We start from the raw sequence: 15,154 nt of genomic DNA on the forward strand, positions 1-15,154 counted from the left end.
GGAAACAGTGGGTATATGATTAGGTATACATAGTCCAAATGTGGTTGCACTATCTGCTACAAAGTGGGTGAATTGACAAAAACAATGCGAGCCCAAGAGCCGTGTATGCTCGTCACCCATTCTTCCTCTTGGATCCTTCGGGAGAGGCTGGCGACAACAAGCTTTGTTCGTGGAAATGGCTGCTTCGCTGCATCTCACCATGATGGCCCATGCTCGCAGCTCTCTGTCGATGATGGTGATTGATAGGAATAGCTGGCGGCGAGATCATCGCGGGCCCAACACTCTCAACACCATCGTCATCTGCTCCACGAGTAACCCAGCTTTCAACTTTGCGCGCAAAACTAACACTCGGGATATCGACGAATCGCCAAAACAGGTCTGACAACCAGAAGCAAGTCGTTCCAACGAAACACCATCCAAGTAGATGTGCCACGACCTTCTGGTGGGCCGGAACACCCTGCCACCATTCAAGACCCAGCGCGAGATCGGCTGGTGCCCATGTTGCGGTTCGAAGGGTCCAGGGGAGAACGCGATATCCAATTGATTTGATCACAGTGCCATGGACCAGGTAGAGAGCGTAGGATATCTTGCCGAGGTAGCAGACAAATGGGTTGTTGAATAAGGGACCAAGGGATGGACAAGTTGCAACACTCCAGACGCAGAAAATCGATCCAATAGTCAGGAGAGTGTTGTCGACGTCCTGGAAACCCCATCTAGCGAAAAGAGTCGGTAGGTAGTTGGGTGTTTGTTGGATTTCTTGGGGCGAAGAGATCATGAATACCCCAAGAGCGAAGAGCGTCGACCAAAAGATCTTTGGAACGACATCAGGAACATGTAGTAAAGCTCGCCAACCTCGTTTGTACTTTTCAGTGTGGAAATCGGGCAGCAGCTTGTCAAAGCTGGAATAATAAGTTTGGCGGATGAGATCCAACTCTGCACACAGCATGCCGGCGAAGAACAAAGAGGTATAAAGACGATAGGTGGAGATGGAATACCAAGTCAGTGCGAAGATGATGGTCATCCGATATAGACTTCGCATTCTGGAAGTGGTTACGAGGACAGCAAACACTGCCATGCTGCTCCGGAATTCCTTAGGAATGGTCCACTGATGATCATCGTACATGAAGTAGTCATGAACGTCCGTGCTCTTGTCGAAGGGCACTGTACCGCTAAAGATGAAGTCCATATTCCCCAGGTAACCGAGTAATTGCGTGTACAGGTCTCGTTGTGGGGGAGGTGGCTCTTTGAGGAAGACAAAGTTTCGATAGTCTTCGTAGATTTGAGAAGACAGGGCGAAGCAGCCAAAGTATGCTAGAAAGCAGACAATGAGGCTGACTATCAGACATGGTAGGTAGAGACGCATCCCCCGGCGGAGAAATGATGATGATATGGACTTCTGAAATTCGGAATATGATTTTGATCGTATCAATTTGAGCGGTTTGTAGCTTAAGACATATCCGGAGATGACGAAGAAGAGGAAGACAGCGGCCTTTCCATACCACAGAAGGCGAATAAATGGAACCCTCATGATCCATACTTGAGTGTCTCGTGATTGATAACATATGACATAGTGTTCGTTGAAGACAAATAGGCATGCTAGGCCTCGCAAGCCGTCGAGGGCTGCGATCCCGGATTTGGAGGGCGTGGTTGATGCATTGCTCGTAATGAAACTAGGTATCAATGCAACAATCACCCTCTTCAACCTTCCAAGTGCGGCAACATGACCATTGAAGTGTGGAAGAGTGAGGCCAGGCCATGGTACGCTCGACGGGGCTAAAGATTTTTCTCCAGTCAGTGGTGCAGATTCATCGAACTCGTTCACATCGTCGAGTTGCAGATCGTCAATTGGACAAGCAGAATTTGCCATGTCGGAGTTCTGAACTGGACCAAGATGGTAAAGACGTTGCGCGTTTGGATGGGGTTCCCAACCTTATGGATATTTCATTCGGCATCCCTTGACGCGTCACAGAAGGTAAAAAAAAAGGAGAGTCAAAGCGCCTCCGCATTCTTCAACCAGGGCCATCTGAATCATGGAGGTTGAACCCGTGGGCGAATCAAGAGGCACGTTATCAGTCCCAATACGCGAGAATCTCGTGTACGTACGTCAAGCGAGACAGATGAAAGAATGTGGCACACCAGATACAGGTTGCGAAGTGCACCTGCCGCAGCCCACTTGAATAATCGGGTCTCCAAGACCTTGACGGGTAACAACAGTCAATCCAGAAGATTAACATCCAGTTTCAGCCCCTCACATTTCTGGGAACACCAAATTTATGTGCGACCTTATGCTTTTGCGCGGTTTGGTCTCTCTTTAGATATTGGCCAGCTCCAATCATATGTACTTGTGGACAAAATGGAAGAATACGGGTGGATGAGCGGTGAGGATTTCGGTTTTCTTCTGTGCAAACAATCGTACAGAAAAGACATTAGGCATGGCACTATTTTCTAGATGATAACAGTGGGGCAATTTGGTTTTGGATGTCGAATTGCCGCTTGGGAGATCCGAGCGAACAGGTCAAAAGGTGGAGGCAATAGTCGTTGCTTGCTTCACAGTGTACGAGTAGGTGAAATACCAGGAGGAGCGAAAAACATCCCTGCTTTGCTACGAGGCTCATTCCCGAACGGACGGAGCAGACAGCTTGGCTTTACGAGTAAGTACTAATAATAAGGATAAGACTCATCGTGTCATCGTGTCCAGATGGGGCGACCCTTAAATCAGGGGCTCAGCCACTTACTTACCTACCTTGTACCTACAGGCTTAAATCGAACGCTCTGTGGATCGTTGCCGAGGTAGGCGGATTCACGGACCTCATCCAGCACCAAGGTACGAGGTACCTCGTATCTCAGTTCCAATATCCGAACCAACTTCCTTGGCCCTCACACTGAAGGTGCAAGGCAATCACGATATCAATGCAAGGCTATGAATACTCTGAGTTTAGTAGTTTGTCTCGGTAACACCTGATGCTTTCTCCTCATCACGAACTAGTACGTGGTGGTACTCCGTAAGTATAAGAATACTGGAATTCGCCATCTGCCGAAATGGATAAGGGGTGAAATAGGTCCTTGGCAATGATAGCTGGTCGCTCCTTGTTTGTCTGCTGACGCATGACATGCCCGTAATTGGACCGATGACTCCCTGCGGCTTGTTGTAGCCATCTTGTCACATCAAAACCTGGCATAAATTTGCAGGAGCAAACTATTTTCTTCATTGGCGAGACCTAAAGTGGAGAGAATACCGCTGGTGAACCACTATTGTCGTGCTTCAATCTTTTCCCGATTTTGCAATCTTAGATAGCAGTCGCCAGATATGTTAGGCGACGCATCCTGTCCTGTCTTGTTCATCTGCACTTCCGCCTCCCTCGAAACAAGAGCCATACGAAATTGTCTCTCGATTTTGGTGGGATTTAGTATCTTATGGCTATGGCGTTCCTGGTTTCGCCTCAAGCAACTTTTGAGCCTTGGCTTTCGCCTTTTCAAGCTCCTTCTGCGTTTCTTTCTTGATCAAGTCGTCCATGCGCTTCCGCTCATTCTTTGCTTCGTTTCCCCAGAATTCTTCGATTTCCTGTACGTATGTTGTCTCATTCAAATCGAGCTCCCATTGCGGAAGATGCTGCTCGGCGACATCCATCCATGGATTCATTCGTTGTGCTCGCAATGATTTGTGTCCAGCATGGTGCACCAGTAGATCGCCCTCTTTAATCGAATTCAGTTTCACCTTGGACTGCGGTTCCAGCGGATCGGCGAAGAGCCCATCCGTATCTCCACGGTTGCCCGCATACGCGTTAAACCACCTTTGTGGAACGTGGATAATATTGTCACGAAATCTATCCTGTTTTACTTCGTTGGCATCTCGTTTGCCGCAGCAAAGATTGGCTTACCTTCTTTACCCACATCCCCATGGCAGATTGATCACCAAATTCCAGCTCAACAGTTGGATCAAAGATTTCAGTGCCGAGGCATGCCGTCATAAGCCAAACAGACCATTCGTGTACTCGAAGGAAGAAAACCCCGTTGTTCAAGCCTCGGTGGTCATTCGTCACCAACGCATGGATATGATCCCAGGTGTTGTTCGGAGGGAGAAATATCTCGAGTGGTATTTTTGGATTCATCAAGACAGTGTCACCATCAAACCAACTGTGAGAAACAAGATTAATACCTCCACTGTGAACGCGCTGCTAAGTACATACACGAGCCACTTGAGTCGTTTATCTTCTGGCAACGCCAACTCGGCAAGGAGTTGCTCCAAGAAAAATGCGGGTTTCGACCAGTATCCAGGTAATGTCTTTTCCCTCAGAACATACATGCTATAACCGAACTTTTGGTTATGTGGTAAGTGGGCAGCCAATGCCCGCTCATATAGCGCATTGGTCTCGCCATATAGCATCGATAATTTTCCAATTGATGATGATCGGTGTACGCTGTTGTCGCCAACCTTGGCGGAAATCCCATTCTGTGATTTATGATGAAATATGCCAATCCAGTCAGTAACCACCGTGCCGATGCAAAGGACGGTGGTAAGAATACTGATTATCCTCAAATTCGCCCGCCAGATCATGATTTGAAGAAGTTTCGAGGAAGTTGATAACCGCTGAATGGTTCCCTGAGCAGTACAATTAATGCAATATTGCAATAGCACCTTTACTTGTGCTTCTGGGCAAACTCGAGGACAATTGTTCCAACAGACTCTGGTCAGGGGCGACAGTGTTCGTGACGGCTGCGGACGGCTGTCACATGGAACCGCCCGAATTTGTTGAAACTAGGGCCCCGCAACAGTCAACCTGCTGTTGACCGAGAATCCATGTGCATCAAGGATGACAACTTGGACGATTCCTTATGCGGTCCTTCGGTTCCATAGATAGTCTGCCAACTCAAATAGTCATACTTCAAAAGTCCTGTGGTACCTGTCGTTCTCATGACGGCCAGACCGAACTATCAAGCTGTCCCGAGTGCGAGAGGACAAGCTACTCCTGACCACTTTCCTGCGCAACACCAGATCCTTGGAACATCTCACGGATCTTGACTTTCTCACAGTAATGACTACAATACTCCGACCATAACCAATTGCGATCCGAGGCCATACAATCAATAACCTGGTGTGTAGTAAATGTCATTACACTATTATTTGCCTTAAAACCTCAACCGCGAATCCTTTTGGAATCCTTCGGCCCCCTCAGCTCCTTGAATACGCCAATATCGTAAATCCTGCCAAACACTAGGTGTCACAGATACGCAAAGAACCACCACCGACGTGGGGACCATGGGACAGAAGGCGGGCGTCGTACGGCCATGGATCGCCGCTGTGCTATTCCTATGCGTGGTATACTGGTCTATCCGCATTTTGAACACCAGCGCATGGACAATTCCCGAGGCGATGCACAACGTCATCTCAAGCAGTGAAGATTGGAGGGCAAGGCCAGATGCCAGTGAAGATATTGAGCAGCACGTCGCTAGTGCGGAAGCTGCGTCATTCTCGCCCTCACAAACTTATCCGTCGAGATTTCCTAGAGCTATCTGGCAAACTGCTAGTGAGCATGGTAGAGAGCAATATGCTGACAAGGCCAACACATGGAAGGGCGTCAAGGGGTTCCAGTATAATTTCTTGAGCGGTACGTCCTAACTTGCGCAGACCCAAGGTCTATTCACACTAACAACCTCCAGATGACGAGTCGAACGACTTTGTGCATTCAAACTTCTCTTCGCGGCCTTCGATAATAAACTTCTGGGATCAAATCAATCTTCCTGTCATCAGAGCGGATTTTCTTAGGTATCTGGTAATGCTGGCGGTTGGGGGAGTTTATAGCGACATCGATACATCGTGTCTGCTTCATCCAGATCGCTGGATACCGATTGATCTTGGCGCGAAGACTGTGAATGCGATTATCGGAATTGAATACGACGACGTTACCTACAAAATGTTTGTACGTCCCATCAGCTTCTGTCAATGGACCCTAATGGCAAAGCCCGGCCACCCAATATACGAACTTGCAATTCAGAGGTTGATGAGTAATCTTGATTTCCTCGCTCGTCGGAAAAGAGTCACCCTCGGCGAATTGACATTAGACAAGATGGAGGTGCTTGAGGCAACAGGACCCGGAATGATCAGTGATGTGGTCCTCCAAGTTCTCCAGAACCAGGGCCAGAATGTGAGCTGGGAAACTTTCCATGAGCAGCGAGAGCCAAAATTGTTCGGGGATGTCTTGATTTTACCAATCAACGGCTTCGCTGGGAATCAAAAACACAGTCATGCGGGTGATCCGTCGTACGGAGAGAAATATGTCCAACATCATTTTGGCAGAAGCTGGTACGCGCCTGAACGAGCTGGAACTGATGCGGATAGTGTCAGATCCAACTCTTCCACTGTCACACCTTGATAGTGGCCACGTGAATCCAGGCTTGTTTACAACCAGAGTTCAATCGGCGCAAGTAGTTAAGTGACTCTTTGGCCGCATGCGAGCTACAGGGCAGATATGGCAGCCGTGCAATGGATGGGGCGCGGTACTCGTCGCGTCGATCGCTGAGCATATCATTCTGATTTTTAAATTGGAGAGAGTGCAAATAGCTAAGCACGTATCTAGATTTGCTATGTTGGAATAACATTGAAAGAATTATTTTGCGAGGTAATGTTGAAGCCTCGGCACCTGAAAGCAGCTACGGGCGTACGTCCTAGGCCTCTTTAGCCCGAAGGACGGGCACGAGGGCAGAGTACCTCGATCATTAAGTACACCTTTCTGGCTACGGAGACTAGGGGATTAGCTTACGAGTAGGTGGCAAACCAGTTGAAAAATACCTACATCCGGCTTGGTAGGCAACCTAAAAAGAACCTTTTGGAGTCGAAGTACGAATAATGTTAGATGTAAACGGGCCATGGCGGCCGCCCATCCACGAAATTATTCTTGCTCAGACTAGAACAGACCTATCCCAGCTAAAACGCTTAGCCCTTACCTTGGAAGGCCAGGGGGGTGCATTGCCGAGGTGTTCAGCAGCTATTACTTAACAAGTTGAATATCAGTAATCAATCGAAAGATTCCACACTCGATTGAGAAATCATCACCAACGATATGCTATTATAACTGCCATTCACCTTGACAACAATTAGAGGTGTCGTGATTCTCCTACGTGATTCTAGCCAGCTCTCACTGCTTCACCTGTGATCCACAGGTATTCATCAACACCAATTACCAACTCAGAGTACATCAACTATCTTCCTCGGCCAACACGATTACTTGAAGACTTCGATCATATAAACAGTCCAACATGACGAATCAAGACCAAAGAAAGCCAGTCATGGCCGTCGTGGGTGCAGGTCCGGGAATTGGTGAAGCTGTTGCACGTCGCTTTGCATCCGAGGGATTTGCAGTCGCTTTGCTTGCTCGAACGGAGGATAAACTCCGGGATATGGCTAATGGCATCAATGCCGATTATGGGGAGCGCACAGCTCAATACTTCGTCACTGATCTACGCGTTGAGGACACTGTTATCGCCAGCTTCGGTAAAATCCGCAAAGAGCTAGGACCTGTTCAAGTCCTGGTGTACAATGCGGGCGCGAGACGGGTCAATGGGAGATCAATCTTGGACACCACGAGCGAAGAGTTCGAAAATTTCACGAAGATAAATCTCTTCGGCGCTTTCTGGTCAACCAAGCAGGTTTTGCCAGATATGTTGGCTGCTTCGAAAGGGACCATCATTTTCACTGGGGCGACAGGGTCGATCCGAGGTAATCCAGGACTCAGCAGCTTCTCACCTGGAAAATTTGGTCTGCGGTCACTCGCACAGATCATCACGCGTGAATATCAGGCTCAGGGTATTCATGCGGCCCATATCCTTGTTGATGCGCCCGTTGATGGCAAGTTGATTGGAGGTTGGTCGAGGAGGAAGTGGGCCAAAGAAGGAGAGGATCAAAAACTCGCTGATATTGACGCTTTTCTCATGCAGCCAGCAGACCTAGCCCACAGCTACTGGTTTTTGCACACCCAACCCCGGAGTGCGTGGACACATGAAATTGATGTTCGACCACAAAAGGAGTCAATGTTCTCAAAACTATGAGCAACTCTTAGCAGACTCGGTTATAAAAGAACCCCGCCGTCTATGAATGAATTAGCGAATTTGTATGATAGCCAAACTTGAGACTTACCAATTTCAATCAATGTGCCTGTGGCATAGTCTGCTCTTACCGCGTACAGGTACGCTTCTGCAATATGTTCTGGTGTTGCGACGAACCCGACTGGTAATTTCGAACTGGCCCCGGTGAAGATCTCGTCTTGTTCCTCGGGCGTCTTGCCTTGCTTGTCCCAAAGTTCAGTCTTTACCAGACCCGGAACCACTGTGTTGACACGAATTTTCTTCTCAGCAAGATCAGAAGCAAGCCCTCTTGTCAATGACAAGACACCACCATTTAGTGCACCACCAACGGCGGCCCCCTTGCCTGGTTTGAGTGCAGCCGTCCCAGAAGTGAGTGTCAAAGACCCTCCGGAGCGGATGATGTTGTATTTGAGTACAGCTTGTGAGAATAGTCATTATCATGTTCGTGATAGACCAGTCTGAAGTAGCATATTACCTTTACCGAGCGTGACTGCCCCCCAAAACTTTACACCGAACAAGCGTTTTGCTTCGTCAAGTGAAAGGTCTTCGAGCTTTCCTCGAATAATGTTGTCTACTGCAGAAAAAACGACATGGTCAACAGGAGCCAAGGATTGCAAAGCCTTGACAACGGCGTCTTCATCTCGAACATTGACGACCAAGCTCTTAGCTTTGGGAGAATCCAGCCGTTTCACGGCATTCTCTAACTTTTCTTGAGAGGATGAAATGATTGTGACATTCGCACCGACATCTAGGAATGCAGCAGCGGCTCCAAAACCAATGCTAATCTTATGTTAAGATCGTTCGATTGCACGCAGTGAAAGGCATACCCAGTTGAAGCCCCAAAGACGACAATATTCTTGTCACGAAGTTTATCGGCGTAGCCCATGTTGAAATGCTCTTTTAATTGACGTGAAGAGGTTGATAGCTACTCGGGTGCCAGTGTAGAACCTCGTCGCTTCGGGTTATAAAGTTCATACTTCGTCTGCCTTGGAAGAAATGGAATATTTGTTTCGGGGTATGTTTATTCCGGGGCTTTCCTGAGTCGGACGGTTGTGTAATCTCGATCAAGATGACATCATTCCATTTTACCGGTCAGACTCCTGTCAGCCAGCCCTGAACTTGTGCTAATCTCCTCGGTTGTCTTGAACTCTTCAATGCCTGGCCTTCCAAATGTGCAAAACGCGTTCTACCTTCGAAAGGCGTGATGGAGAGCCTCGCAGCCACCCCACCAGTGAAGAGGGGCATGGCTGTTGTCGGACAATCACGAATTGCAACTTTTCGGATAAGCCCGGCGTGGATCCGTCGATTGGCATTGCTCATACCCATGGATGATGGCGTGCTTCGCCATGGCCTGGAGTTCCTCACCCCGTGAGAAGTGGCTATGGCACAGCCTTGTGTCGGACCAAGAGACCACGTTTTCACGTTTTGGTATTGTTCCAGCAAACGCCTACGAGGCACCTGATTGAAGATGTCCACTACTGACGCAAACGACTCAAAACTGGAACCAACACAAGTCGATCAAGTGCGAGTAGTGCAGTCTACCAGCCATGATGGTGCAGATGAAACCCCGAAGAAAGAGTTCATTCTCAATGCTTTTGTCATGAACACTCCAGCTCACCTGTCCCCAGGACTATGGAGACATCCTGATAATGCAACGGACAAGTACAAAACATTGAAGTTTTGGACAGATCTGGCAAAGCTTCTTGACGATGCCAATTTCCATGCCATGTTCGTGGCAGATACTCTCGGGGCATATGATGTGTACAAAGGTCCTTCCAACGTGGTACCTGCACTTGCTTCAGGCGCGCAATTCCCAGTCAACGATCCTCTCTACTTAGTGCCTGCTCTTGCTGCAGCCACGAGAAATCTGATCTTTGGCATTACTGCAAGTACTACCTACGATCAGCCTTATGCGCTTGCTCGGAGATTTTCCACAGTTGATCATCTCAGCAATGGACGGGTTGCTTGGAATATTGTCACTTCATATCTTGAGAGTGCTGCCCGGAATCACGGATTGGATCATCAGGTGCCCCATGACGAACGATATGCCATTGCCGAGGAGTACATGGAAGTCGTCTACAAGCTATGGGAGGGAAGTTGGAGGGATGGTGCGGTCGTTGCAGACCGTAAGACGGGAGTGTATGCCCAACCAGACGCGGTTCGGGACATCGGCCACGATGGGAAATATTTCAAGGTACCAGGACCTCACATCTCAGAACCTTCCCTACAAAGGACGCCTTTCTTGTTTCAAGCAGGGACCTCGAAAGCCGGTAGTGCGTTTGGTGCAAAACATGCCGAGGCAATTTTTGTTGGTGGCCAGTTACCTGATGGGGTCAAGAAGACGGTGGATTCGATTCGTGCTCAAGTCAAGGAAGCTGGTCGTGACCCTGAGGCGGTTAAGATCCTAGTTGGCATGACTTTGGTCGTTGCAGAGACTGACGAAGCAGCTGAGGCGAAGAGGAACGAGTACTTGTCCTACACTGATCGAGAAGGTACCCTAGCGCTGTTTGGCGGGTGGACGGGGATCGATTTGTCCAAATACTCGGACGAAGAGGATTTTCGATTCAGCAAATCACCAGCCGTGGAGTCGATAGTGAATCGTTGGGCAAGCACCGTGCCTGGCTCGGATAATCTAACCTGGAACAAGAACAGAATCGCAGAATACCTTGCCCTCGGTGGGATGATGGCCAAGGTAGTGGGCAGTGCCAGTACAGTGGCCGATGAATTGGAAAGATGGGCAGATTTATCTGGTGTTGATGGTTTCAACCTGGCCCATATTACAAACCCCGGATCTTTCAAAGATATAATTCAGTATCTACTGCCTGAACTTCGACGACGAGGTAGATTTAGGGGTGAGCCAAGTACCGAGGGAGCCAGCGCGCGATACGTTTTCCAAGGATCGGATCGTCTTCGCCAAGATCACCCCGGCAGTGCATATAAATGGACAGCACGATAAAGATCAATGATATTGCCCGTGGGTGGACGAGCGGGATGCTATATCGACCATTATCTACTCTAATGATTTTCCACCCAGTTTTGAATCATTCCTGGGATGTAACAGGAGCAGTTGCATGTTCATACTTCTTGTCTTCCTGATAAACAGCATACTTATAAGAACTTCCGACATGGTCGGCTCTCAACTTTGCCTGCCCCTTTCCATAGACCTTCTCTCTTGCGGTCAATCCCTCTTGGAAGGCTTCAGGGTACACTCCTCTTCTGCGCAATTCAGGGATAAGCAAGTCAACTACTTCTTCAAATGTGCCAGGAGTAGTGACGTAGCCAAGATTGAACCCGTCAAGGTCTGCCTCCTTGATCCATCGCTCCAACTCATCCGCCACGGTGCTCGGACTGCCCACTGAGACAGGACCCAGCCCACCAATTGATGCTTTTTCGGCAATCACTCGGGGAGTCCACCTTGGGATCTCTGGACTCGTTGTGGTAAATGCATCCAGTATACTGGTGACTTTATGTGCCTCCAAGGAGTCCTCGGCCGTGATGTCTTTGTCAATCGGTATCTTTGAGATATCAATACCAGTCCATCCACTAAACAACACTAAACCCCCAATGGTCGAGGCATATTTCTTCAATTCTTCGTATTTCTCCTTGGCCTCCTCATCTGTTTGTCCTATGATGGGCGTGAAAGTTCCAAAAAATTTGATTGACTGTGGATCTCTGCCTTGCTCGGCCGCTAAAGCCCGAATTTTATCGATCTTGGGTCGAAGGACTTTGGGTGAATGTGATGACACAAATATCGCCTCTGCATGAGTCGCTGCAAAGGCAGATCCTGCAGCAGATGTTCCGGCTTGGAAGAGGAAGGGTGTTCTCTGTGGAGAGGGGTCCACGATATGACGAGTATCGAGGTTCAAGTATTTTCCATGATGATGAATAGTGCGGACTTTGTCAGGGTCGATATAACTATCATTGTCGGGATCGGGGTTGACTGCGTCATCCGCCCATGATCCTTCCCACAGCCTTGTGCAATATTCAGTGTTTGGGTCAAAGCGTTCATGAATTCCACTTACTTGTAGAGGACTCTCAGATACTCGTCCGCTTGCGCATATCTTTCATCGTGCTCAATGGGACTATCGAGGCCGATTGCTTTAAACGCTGCCTTCCATGAAGTCACAATGTTCCACCCAATTCTGCCGTTTGTTAGATGATCTAATGTTGAGAAACGTTTCGCCAGCAGAAATGGTGGCTCAAAGGATGTCGATGCCGTGATTCCGAACGCCAGTTTGCTTGTGACTGCAGCCATAGCACTGATGGGCTGTGAGAATTAGTTAGGTAATGTTTACCAGTATCTCAATCATGAATGCCGTTGGATTCCAATTCAATACGTCTAACACTCACAATCGTGGGGTCGGTCATGGGCCATTGCGCAGCCCTCCGAATGCAGTTGTCCAACGAGTTTTCGTACGTGTCATAGCCTCCATATGTATCTGCAAGAAATAGGGCATTGATCCCTCCTCTCTCCAGAAGTTTTGCAAGATCAATCCAGTAATCCAGTTTCCTCTTGGTGGCCGACTTGTCTTTGGGATTCTGCAACCTGTTAGAACTTCGAATTTGCTCGCAACACACCATATCACTTCACAGCGAGATATGAGGTAGGTAGACAATGAGCTCACTTTCCACTGTCCTGGAGACAAGTGTCCCACAGTTGACATGTCAAAAGCATTCAGCAGAATCTGCTTCTTCTTGGTGCCATTTGTAAGAACCTCGCCACTGGCAGCCGAAAGGGTGATATCGTCGCCCATCTTCGCACGATTATGGTTGGATTGATGAATCGTTTCACACACTTGACCGTCAGTATCACAAATCCTCGTCACTAGATTAAGTTTGTAAAAGTTAGCCCTACGAGTGTATTGAAGCCGCATAACCCTGGCACGCGGTTCTCCGTTTATGACCTGGACGAGAGCACGTCTTACAGGATCTTGGAAATCGCGTCATTCTAATGAGAAAGCACGACTACTGAAACGAAGTCAGCCCATGAGAAAACATGATCAATAACCCTTACAGTGAACGAGTTCATTCAAATCTTTTGTGTTGTTGCCCTGGTCGTGGATAAGCAACTTCGAGAACTGCTTTTTCGTAGTCTCGGGAACACTCCGCATCACGAAGACCATCACCATTTGAATCGGAATGTTAGGATTTTGACTTTGTGACCATCTAGAAAATCTGCAAATAATTCATATCTATTGATTGAATGGCTTCTCAAAATCACTTATGAGTCACTAACTCCCACACATACAGCCTCTAGACCACATCACGAAACACAACCAGGACTTGAGGTTCACACCGCAGGGCAACGATTTCCTGTAGCCACAATAGTTCTGCAACAAATTTGGCACCGAGAAAAAGCATAACACCACATACTCTAAACAAAATCACCCGATTTGTTATTGATGGTCACGGCGTGCTCCGTAGGGGTTGGAGAAGTTTTTTCTGGTGTCAGCTCGCCAGCCTGATCGAATTCTGTTGTATTCTTTGATTGTACAACCTCACCGGTCACAAGTCTAGTTATAAATGTTAGCAATTTGCCAATTGACAGAGAAGAATAGTGTAATTTATACCCGTGCCTTCCAACATAGTACTTGATGATGTGGGCCAGTAATATCAAGCATACCGCATTTCCTATTACAAAAGAATAGCCTTTGGTAAATCGAGGAGCTTCAAGGGTTTTGAAAACGAGGAGGGGTGTCCACGCGGTAGTAGACTGCGAGACCAGGTTGATAAGAACCAAGGTGAACGATCTCTCGGCAGGGGAGAAGCTCAACTGGCTGTTGACCCAGCCGTAGAGTACACTTGACATCGCCACAGCTGAGTATGTCGTGAGGAAGGCAAACCATAAGGCGGATTCCGGCACGTTCCAAACCACTAGGATTATGAGGCCTGTGATGTTCCACACATGTGCAACCGTGATTGCCCAAGCCGGGCCAAGGACCAGGTCGGATGCAAAGCATATGAACAGCGTGTAGAATATTCCAAGTGCTGGTGAGATAGATCCTAGTTCATTGACCCGAGCCTTTGAGTACCTATTCAGACTCTTCAACCAGAGAAGGAAACCTCCGCTCGAAGTGTTGATACATCCATTCCAGAAGAATATATCGAGGAGGAGTAAAGCCCAGACCTGCCACCTTGTGAACACAGATTTGAGATTGCGTAGTGTAAACTTTTCCGAGGTCTTATGGCCTACTCGTTGGAGCCTTTTTGCTGCCAGATCGATATCGCTCTGCTTCAAGAACGTGCGATTTGGACGGTCCGGTGTACCCGGAAGGATGAAGTATCCAAGAATACCAATTGGAATGGTGATTATCGAGCAGATGATATACATCCATCGCCAACCAGCGAGCCCGTTGACACCGTCCAAACGGGCCGACGCTCCAGCTTGAATGAGCCCCGCTGTGAGTGTTCCAAGAGTCAAACCTACATAGAAGACTCCGCCACGTCGGGCAATTTCATCCCCTCTGTACCATGACCCGAAGATATAATGCATTGCTGGGAAAAATGCCGCTGAAAAGAGTTTGAGTGGAGGACATTTAAGACAGGACATCAACATTACCTTCGAACCATCCAACCAGGAAACGATATGCCATAAGCTCAGCATAGGAATGGACTCTATACTGGAGGAGAGTAAATATCCCCCAAGCGACATCGAGGAATGGTATAATCCAATACATAGGAACACGGGTGAACAAGAACAAAAATGGGATTTGCCCAGTCACTGCCCCGACCACATATATTGTTTGTAAGTGAACCAATTGATTCCCGTGGAAGCCCAAGTCCTCCTTCATCCCACCGACATAGGCATTGTCTATGGAAAGTCAGCTCAAGAACCGAACAAATTGCCATATACTGACTGATGTTTGCCTGGTCTATGTATTTTACCCAATAAGCCAAGAAGGCGTAAGGCACAACCAACAAATCCAATTTGAGAATCAATTTCCGTTCCTCGGCTGTGTCTTCAGGTGAAAACCAGCGGATTTGATACCATTTACGGCCATCAGAGTGAAGTTTGCCCATGTTTAGCTGATATGGTGTACCGCAAGGCGCGGGAGGGGGAAAGTAACGTAGCTTG

At 48.2% G+C, this 15,154-nt stretch overlaps 8 protein-coding genes across 8 annotated transcripts; 3 read left to right on the forward strand and 5 right to left on the reverse strand.

The window, feature by feature from the left end:
• Nucleotides 1-112: 112 nt before the first annotated feature.
• Nucleotides 113-1,867, reverse strand: LTR84_005835 (uncharacterized protein; the record flags this gene model as incomplete). The annotated part of the gene is made up of 1 exon (XM_064849399.1): nucleotides 113-1,867. One exon carries the CDS (start codon nucleotides 1,865-1,867, stop codon nucleotides 113-115), a length of 1,755 nt encoding a protein of 584 aa, XP_064703623.1.
• Nucleotides 1,868-3,418: 1,551 nt separating this feature from the next.
• Nucleotides 3,419-4,555, reverse strand: LTR84_005836 (uncharacterized protein; the record flags this gene model as incomplete). The annotated part of the gene is made up of 3 exons (XM_064849400.1): nucleotides 3,419-3,829; nucleotides 3,879-4,134; nucleotides 4,188-4,555. 3 exons carry the CDS (start codon nucleotides 4,553-4,555, stop codon nucleotides 3,419-3,421), a joined length of 1,035 nt encoding a protein of 344 aa, XP_064703624.1.
• Nucleotides 4,556-5,257: 702 nt separating this feature from the next.
• On the forward strand, nucleotides 5,258-6,371 carry LTR84_005837 (uncharacterized protein; the record flags this gene model as incomplete). The annotated part of the gene is made up of 2 exons (XM_064849401.1): nucleotides 5,258-5,606; nucleotides 5,659-6,371. The coding sequence occupies 2 exons, from the start codon at nucleotides 5,258-5,260 to the stop codon at nucleotides 6,369-6,371; spliced, it is 1,062 nt and encodes a 353-aa protein (XP_064703625.1).
• An 883-nt stretch (nucleotides 6,372-7,254) lies between these two features.
• Nucleotides 7,255-8,043, forward strand: LTR84_005838 (uncharacterized protein; the record flags this gene model as incomplete). Its single annotated transcript, XM_064849402.1, has 1 exon — nucleotides 7,255-8,043. The coding sequence occupies one exon, from the start codon at nucleotides 7,255-7,257 to the stop codon at nucleotides 8,041-8,043; it is 789 nt and encodes a 262-aa protein (XP_064703626.1).
• Nucleotides 8,044-8,063: 20 nt separating this feature from the next.
• On the reverse strand, nucleotides 8,064-8,965 carry LTR84_005839 (uncharacterized protein; the record flags this gene model as incomplete). Its single annotated transcript, XM_064849403.1, has 4 exons — nucleotides 8,064-8,083; nucleotides 8,132-8,497; nucleotides 8,555-8,859; nucleotides 8,907-8,965. The coding sequence occupies 4 exons, from the start codon at nucleotides 8,963-8,965 to the stop codon at nucleotides 8,064-8,066; spliced, it is 750 nt and encodes a 249-aa protein (XP_064703627.1).
• A 582-nt stretch (nucleotides 8,966-9,547) lies between these two features.
• On the forward strand, nucleotides 9,548-11,035 carry LTR84_005840 (uncharacterized protein; the record flags this gene model as incomplete). Its single annotated transcript, XM_064849404.1, has 1 exon — nucleotides 9,548-11,035. One exon carries the CDS (start codon nucleotides 9,548-9,550, stop codon nucleotides 11,033-11,035), a length of 1,488 nt encoding a protein of 495 aa, XP_064703628.1.
• An 85-nt stretch (nucleotides 11,036-11,120) lies between these two features.
• On the reverse strand, nucleotides 11,121-12,833 carry LTR84_005841 (uncharacterized protein; the record flags this gene model as incomplete). The annotated part of the gene is made up of 4 exons (XM_064849405.1): nucleotides 11,121-12,051; nucleotides 12,102-12,346; nucleotides 12,430-12,618; nucleotides 12,705-12,833. 4 exons carry the CDS (start codon nucleotides 12,831-12,833, stop codon nucleotides 11,121-11,123), a joined length of 1,494 nt encoding a protein of 497 aa, XP_064703629.1.
• A 620-nt stretch (nucleotides 12,834-13,453) lies between these two features.
• LTR84_005842 (uncharacterized protein) lies at nucleotides 13,454-15,099 on the reverse strand (the record flags this gene model as incomplete). Its single annotated transcript, XM_064849406.1, has 4 exons — nucleotides 13,454-13,592; nucleotides 13,650-14,589; nucleotides 14,639-14,890; nucleotides 14,937-15,099. The coding sequence occupies 4 exons, from the start codon at nucleotides 15,097-15,099 to the stop codon at nucleotides 13,454-13,456; spliced, it is 1,494 nt and encodes a 497-aa protein (XP_064703630.1).
• Between the last annotated feature and the right edge of the window lie 55 nt (nucleotides 15,100-15,154).

Source organism: Exophiala bonariae, assembly GCF_035927105.1.
Source record: "Exophiala bonariae strain CCFEE 5792 chromosome Unknown scaffold_22, whole genome shotgun sequence".
NCBI lineage: Eukaryota > Fungi > Ascomycota > Eurotiomycetes > Chaetothyriales > Herpotrichiellaceae > Exophiala > Exophiala bonariae.